We start from the raw sequence: 6,868 nt of genomic DNA, 5'->3' as shown, positions 1-6,868 counted from the left end.
GTCTCTGGTGGGGACTACAACTCCCGGGGTGCGCCGCGCTGGCCCTCGCACCATGCCCCTCCTCCCGCACCATCCCATCCCCATCCCCATCCCCCGCCTCCAGTCCCGGACCTGCTGCAGCTGAGCTGGGGGAGCAGGGGTGTGGTGGGGAGGGGAGCGGGGCTGGCGACCCAGGAGGCGGCGGGGCCGCCGCAGCCTCTCCCCACCAGGCAGCCTCGGATCCCACTGGACACTGAGGGCACACCGACCGCGCCTCTAGAGTCACGCCGCCTCTCCCCTCTTCTCTAGACTTCTTTCCCATCCTTCTCGCCTTCACCCTTCCCACCCTTCCCTGGGTTCCGGACCGCCGCCCTCTCTTCACTCCCGGACCGGCCCTTCTCGGCGCCTCTCTTCTCTAGGGAGATGCGATGAGCCGGTGCCCCCGCGTCCTCATCGCCGTCCCGGGCACGGTGCCCGTCCAGTGCCCGTGGTGGGGAGGGAGCACTCCGGGGCCCCTCCGTGACGCCCCTCCCTTGACCCCCTCCTCAGCTGGAGTCCCTGGGCCATGCCCCAGGGGACCCAGCCAGGGGGTGGGGTCTAGAGCGAGGCGGGTGGAGAGGAGGAAGGACGGGGCCTCGGGCGCCTCTGAGATGCTCCCAAGCGTCAGGGGGTGCCGAGCGAGGCTCAGGCAACCGGGCGGCAGGCATGATGCCCTCGCCTAGTGATTCCAGCCGCTCGCTGACTAGCCGGCCCAGCACCCGGGGCCTTACCCACCTCCGCCTCCACCGACCCTGGCTGCAGGCTCTGCTCACGCTGGGGCTGGCTCAGGTGCTCCTGGGCATCCTGGTGGTCACCTTCAGCATGGTGGCCTCATCTGTCACCACCACCGAGAGCGTCAAGAGATCCTGCCCGTCTTGGGCTGGATTCTCGGTGAGTTGGGTGCACAGCTGTTGGGTGGGGGAGGCTCCTCGGGCCCCACCCCTCCACACCAGCTGCCAGTCCAAATCCTGGCCTCTCCTCCCTCTCCTGGTCCTCCTCCTCCTTACAGAGCTGGGTGCACCCTGTGGTGAGGGGCTCACTCAGGTGCCTCCCCTGTCAGGCTGAGCCTGTGCCCACTCTATCCCCAGCTGGCGTTTTCCGGGGTGGTTGGCATTGTGTCTTGGAAGCGGCCGTTCACTCTAGTGGTAGGTGCCAGGGTCTGATGCCCACGGGGAGGCAGGTGCCTAGCACCTGAGGGGATGCCTATTTATGCCCTCGAAAAGGGAACTGACTCTCCCATTCACGCTGTCCAGGCACAAATGTCTGTGAGGGAGGGTGGCTCCATCTGCGGTAGAGGGTACTTTTGGGGTCCCAGCCCTGAGTCTGTGCCCTGTTTCCCCCAGATTTCCTTCTTCTCCTTGCTTTCGGTGCTCTGTGTCATGCTCAGCATGGCTGGCTCTGTTCTCTCCTGTAAAAACGCTCAGCTGGCCCGAGACTTCCAAGAATGCATCTTGGTGAGATTTGAGGAAAGAGAGCCTGAGAGTGCTGGTTGGGGGAGGTGCGCAGGACAACCTGGGCTTGTCCTGATTCAGGCTGCCTCACCCTCTCCACTCCCACTCAGGACGGAAAGGTCTGTGTGTGCTGCCCTCCTGTTCCTCTACTGCGGCCCTGTCCAGAGTCAGGGCAGGAACTGAAAGTTGCCCCTAACTCCACCTGTGATGAAGCCCGAGGGGCCCTCAAGGTGAGCAGGCACCCGCCCCCCCACCTCCGCCATTCCTTCCTCTCCCGCCATCTTCCTGGTTCTCACCCTTCTGCCTCCTCCTGGAGTCCTCACAGGCCCCGAGTATGTGGGATTTACTCCACCCCAGGCTCCTCTCACATCCCTCTCTCTCTTGCCTTCCCCAGAACTTGCTCTTTAGCGTCTGTGGGCTCACGGTTTGTGCCGCCATAATCTGTACTCTCTCTGCTATTGTTTGCTGCATCCAAATCTTCTCCCTGGACCTTGTGCACACGGTGAGTGGGGAGCCGGGGTCAAGACTGAGAAGGTAGGATGCGAGCAGGGTGTGTGCTGGGATTGGGCTTGAGGGGTGATGGTTACAGTGCTGGCTTTTGAGCAGCAGGGGCTGTGGGTCACCTGTTAGGCATGTCTGTTGCAGGGATATTTAGGGGGTCCAAAGGAGGGTGAGGAGGGAAATGACAGGGAGTAAGAGAAGTATGTGATGCCAGTCTGGGGGCATTGAAGAGTGGGACTAAAAGTTGGGCGGAGTCAGGAAGGTCTTAGATGGGGGTGGGGATAATGGGTTGATGTTCTGGTGGGGACAGAGAACAGATAGTGATTCTGGGTGCAGAAAGGTCCATGTAGAGGAGAACTTTCTAGATGGGCAGGGCAAGAGCTGAAGGTCCTCGGCTGGGACAGAGTTAGAGGAGGAACTGGTTTGGCAAAGGGGCCAGAACTGAGCTTCTTGGAGGGGGTGGGGCCAGAAAATGTAGATGAGAGAGGAGTTTGGGAGCCAAGGAGCTGTATTCCCAGAAACCAAGTTTGCTGACTTGCTTGCTCCCCAGCAGTTGGCCCCTGAGCACTCAGTCTCAGGCCCTCTGGGGCCTCTGGGCTGTACATCCTCGCCCCCAGCCCCTCTCCTACACACCATGCTGGACTTGGAGGAATTTGTACCGCCTGTGCCCCCGCCGCCCTACTATCCCCCAGAGTACACCTGCAGCTCAGAAACAGATGCACAGAGGTGAGGCCAGGTGGAATCTGTGGGGAAACTAAGGAAGGCGACTGGGGCTGAGGCCGGGGATTGGTGGGGAGGGATCTTTTTGGAATAGGAGTTCTTTCCCAGGCTTTGACCCTCTCCCTCATCCTGCCAGCATCACCTACAATGGCTCCATGGACAGCCCAGTGCCCCTGTATCCTACTGATTGCCCCCCTTCTTATGAGGCCGTCATGGGGCTACGAGGAGACAGCCAGGTGAGAGCAGGGTTTGGTGTGGGCTGGGGAGTCAGAAATAGAGCCTGAAAAGCTGGGTGAGCAGCTGTCACTGGATAAAGATAATACTAGTTCTCATGATCTTTATAGCACTAGCACATTCGCTGTCATCTTTGATCTGCCTGAGAGCTTGGAGAGGTGGGTGGGGTAAGAACTATGATTTCCATTTTACAGATGTGGAAACTGAGGCCCACATAAGTGACTTGAACAAAGTGACAAAGCTGGACTGGAATCTAGGTCTCCAGAGCTCTGTCCAGCCTGTGGGATGGCCTAATCAGTGTGTAGGGCTCGACCCTTGACCCTTGTGTCTTCTGCAGGCCACTCTGTTTGATCCTCAGCTTCATGATGGCTCCTGCATCTGTGAGCGAGCGGCCTCCATTGTAGATGGTGAGCAGAAAGTGGGGAGGGTGGACAAGGTCTGGGATGCCTGGGATAGCAGAGCTGGGTGTGGGGGGCAGAGGGGGAGAGATGAGACCAAGTTGGTGGTTGAGGGACAAATGAGGGCTGGGGCTTCTTGCAAACCTGGGCTTAGTTGTCTCCTCTGAGATAAAACTGGAGGCAGGATGGCCCGCAAGAGGCTGGGCCTGAGAAAAGAGGAACCGCCTGGGCCCGGCCAGGCTGGTGCTACCCGGCAGCCCCTACCACCCACAGTGTCCATGGACAGCGGGTCTCTGGTGCTGTCAGCCATCGGTGACCTCCCCGGGGGCTCCAGCCCGTCGGAGGACTCGTGCCTGCTGGAGCTGCAGGGCTCCGTGCGCTCCGTTGACTACGTGCTCTTCCGCTCTATTCAGCGCAGCCGCGCCGGCTACTGCCTCAGCCTGGACTGCGGCCTGCGGGGCCCCTTTGAGGACAGCCCCCTGCCCCGGCGGCCCCCGAGAGCTGCCCGCTCCTATTCCTGCTCTGCCCCCGAGGCCCCACCCCCGCTGGGTGCCCCCACAGCTGCCCGAAGCTGCCACCGGCTGGAGGGCTGGCCGCCTTGGGTGGGACCCTGCTTCCCCGAGCTGAGGCGGCGGGTCCCCCGGGGAGGCAGCCGGCCAGCTGCAGCCCCTCCCCCCCGAGCCCCGGCTCGCCGCTTCAGCGATAGCTCAGGTTCCCTCACCCCACCGGGGCACCGGCGTCCTCAGCCGGCTCCCCGACCACCGCTGCTGCTGCCACGGTCCCACAGTGACCCGGGCATCACCACCTCCAGCGACACTGGTGAGCCGCCACAAGGTTCAGGAAAGGGCAGGCACTGGGAGTTAGAGGGCCAGTGATACCCACCAGGATTTGGGACATTGTTGAGGTCCCTGGGGAGGAAAAATGGGTGAATTCACTCCTGCAGTAGACACTTCTTATGTCACCTCCTAGAAATACATCAATAGCTTAGTGGCTAAAAGAAGAGGATTTGGTATTTGGAACGCAGTCTCACAGTTCCCAGCTTGGGCTAGTTACCTACCCTCTCCAAGCTTCAGTTTTTCACCTGTAACACAGGTATAATAACAGTACCTCACCATAGGTACTGTGGAGTTACCGAGGCGAGATGCAGGTCAAGTGCTTAGCCCTGGCACAGAAAGTGTTTGTCATTACCATTATGTGCCAGGTACTGGAGAGGCTGCAGCAGGGCACGATAGTGCCTTAGTCCCTGATTTGGTGGATCGTACCATCTAGTTGCTGGTGGACCTGAGCAGAGATGATGCCCCCTTGGTTGGGAATGGGGTGTGGAAGCTGGGCTTGAGTTCTCAGGAGGGCCGTGAGATTGGAGGGCGCATCTACTGAGCACTCCCACTCAGTCCCTGTCTCTCTCTTCCTTCTCAGCTGAATTCAGGGACCTTTATACCAAAGTGCTTGAGGAAGAAGCTGCTTCCATTTCCTCTGCAGATACAGGTGAGGCATATGGTTGGTGCCCAGGGGGCAGTGGGTAGGGGAGTAATGCCTGGCCTTTTCTGCACCTCCCATTCCACCCACTCTCCCTCTCCCTCTCTCTGTCTCTCCAGGGCTCTGCTCTGAAGCCTGCCTCTTCCGTCTAGCCCGTTGCCCTTCCCCCAAGTTGCTACGTGCCCGCTCAGCTGAGAAACGGCACCCTGTGCCCACCTTCCAGAAGGTCCCCCTGCCCTCAGGCCCTGCACCTGCCCACTCCCTGGGGGACCTGAAGGGCAGCTGGCCAGGCCGCGGCTTGGTCACTCGTTTCCTCCAGATGTCTAGGAAGGCCCCAGACCCCAGTGGGAATGGAGCCCATGGACATAAGCAGGTAGAGTGAGGGGATCCAGGGAAGACACCCAGGAAAGCCTGGTGTTTCAGGTGGGACCACACTGATGCTCTTTCCTGTGGCCCCATCTAGGTGCCCCGGAGCCCATGGGGCCGGCCAGGCCGAGAAAGCCTCCACCTTCGCAGCTGCGGCGACCTCAGCTCCGGGTCCTCCCTGAGACGCCTCCTGTCTGGCCGCAGGCTGGAGCGCGGCACCCGCCCCCACAGCCTCAGCCTCAATGGAGGCAGCCAGGAGACTGGGCTCTGACCTGGGCATCTTCCCACACTGAACAGATCCAGATGAATGCTGGGGCCACAGGCACCAGCTGGTTGGGACCAGCAGCCTCCAGCACCCCCTTGCACTGGCTGACACAAAAAGAAACCTGCTGAACACCCCCAGAAGTATCCCTTTCCCTCCTACCTCTAGGGGCTCCTGCTGCTTGCCTCTGCCCCTCCAGCCTGGGGAGACCTTCTGTCCTGCGCTGCATGGGTGTTCAGGCTGTGCTGAGAGATGCCCCTGCTTAGAGCGTTGGAGGAGGAAAATAAAGTCCTGTTCCTCCAGCATGAGAGTAACTCTCTCTGATTCACCATGGGCCCTGTGGCCAGGGCAAAGGCATGTCCCGATTGTTCAAGCACAAGGGGCTGTATGCCTGTGCAATGGGGTGATGAGGCATGAAGGGTCAGAAAAATCTGGGTGGCCTCTCAGCTCTGCCACCTTTAGCTGCATGATCTTGGGCAAGTTATTTAACCTCAATTGCCTGATCCATAAAACATTGTGAGGACGAAAGTTTGTAAAGCTCTTAACACACTAAGTAAGGCTTCAATAAATTTCAATTTTCCCTTCTCTTCTGGTTCATTCTTTGTCACCATTGAAATTTATTCTAGCATCTCTCATAGTTATGAAAACTCTCAAGACGCTGATATCTATTTCCAGCTACCACACAATATCTCTGCCCCTTTTCATAGCCAAACGTTTTTTCTCTTCCTTCCTTCCACTCTTGAACATGCATTCTCTCCTCGCCCATTCCCATCAGGCTCCTTCCCCTACCTCTCCCCAGGCACTGCTCTTTTTCTTTTTAATTATTTATTTTTGGCTGTGTTGGGTCTTCGCTGCTGCACGTGGGCTTTCTCTAGTTGCAGCGAGCGGGGGCTACTCTTTGTTGCGGTGCCCAGGCTTCTCATTGCAGTGACTTCTCTTATTGCAGAGAACGGGCTCTAGGCACGCGGGCTTCAATAGTTGTGGCTCGCGGGCTCTAGAGCGCAGGCTCAGTAATTGTGGCGCACGGGCTAAGTTGCTTCGCAGCATGTGGGATCTTCCTGGACCAGGGATCGAACCTGTGTCCCCTGCGTTGGCAGGCAGATTCTTATCCACTGCACCACCAGGAAAGCCCCCAGGCACTGCTCTTGACAAATTTTTCATTAGCAAAAAAGTTAGACCCACTGGCCAATTCTCTGCCTGCATTTCACTTGAACTCTAAGAAGCATTTAACCCAGATAATCAGCATCTTTCCTCTTGAATTTTTCCCTTTCTTGTCTTTGAAAACATCATACTCTCCTAATTTTTCTCCTACTTTACTGTCTTGGTATCTTGTCAGAGTTCACACCTCTGCCCAACCGCTTAACACTGGAGGGCTCCAGGGCGCTTCCCTTGGCCCTCTTCTTTTGTCTACCTCCAGTCTGTAAGTGGCCCTGTCAAGATCC

General features: G+C 58.5%; 1 protein-coding gene across 3 annotated transcripts; it reads left to right on the top strand.

Annotated features, from left to right (window-relative positions):
- The first annotated feature begins 98 nt into the window (after positions 1-98).
- ENTREP3 (endosomal transmembrane epsin interactor 3) lies at positions 99-6,023 on the top strand. 3 transcript variants are annotated; one of them, XM_067728069.1, is made up of 12 exons: positions 99-909; positions 1,107-1,163; positions 1,362-1,472; positions 1,580-1,699; positions 1,864-1,971; positions 2,524-2,696; positions 2,827-2,926; positions 3,262-3,331; positions 3,596-4,141; positions 4,739-4,807; positions 4,918-5,171; positions 5,262-6,023. In XM_067728069.1, the coding sequence occupies exons 1-12, from the start codon at positions 685-687 to the stop codon at positions 5,433-5,435; spliced, it is 2,007 nt and encodes a 668-aa protein (XP_067584170.1). In that variant the 5' UTR covers positions 99-684; the 3' UTR covers positions 5,436-6,023. The 3 variants fall into 3 exon arrangements, with proteins under 3 accessions (XP_067584170.1, XP_067584169.1, XP_067584171.1); XM_067728068.1 differs by having other exon boundaries at positions 2,521-2,696; XM_067728070.1 differs by lacking the exon at positions 1,107-1,163 and having other exon boundaries at positions 2,521-2,696.
- The last annotated feature ends 845 nt before the right edge of the window (positions 6,024-6,868 follow it).

The sequence above is a fragment of the Pseudorca crassidens genome, chromosome 2 (assembly GCF_039906515.1).
Source record: "Pseudorca crassidens isolate mPseCra1 chromosome 2, mPseCra1.hap1, whole genome shotgun sequence".
NCBI lineage: Eukaryota > Metazoa > Chordata > Mammalia > Artiodactyla > Delphinidae > Pseudorca > Pseudorca crassidens.
The sequence above is the reverse complement of the archived record's forward strand: the minus strand, read 5'-3'. Positions and strand labels throughout refer to the sequence as shown.

Excerpts from the sequence above, each read along its gene's own strand:
- ENTREP3 (XM_067728068.1), top strand. The coding sequence starts at position 685 with ATGATGCCCTCGCCTAGTGATTCCAGCCGCTCGCTGACTAGCCGGCCC. Across the intron at positions 910-1,106 it reads CGTCTTGGGCTGGATTCTCG|CTGGCGTTTTCCGGGGTGGT; the intron begins GTGAGTTGGGTG and ends CTCTATCCCCAG. Across the intron at positions 1,473-1,579 it reads ACTTCCAAGAATGCATCTTG|GACGGAAAGGTCTGTGTGTG; the intron begins GTGAGATTTGAG and ends ACTCCCACTCAG.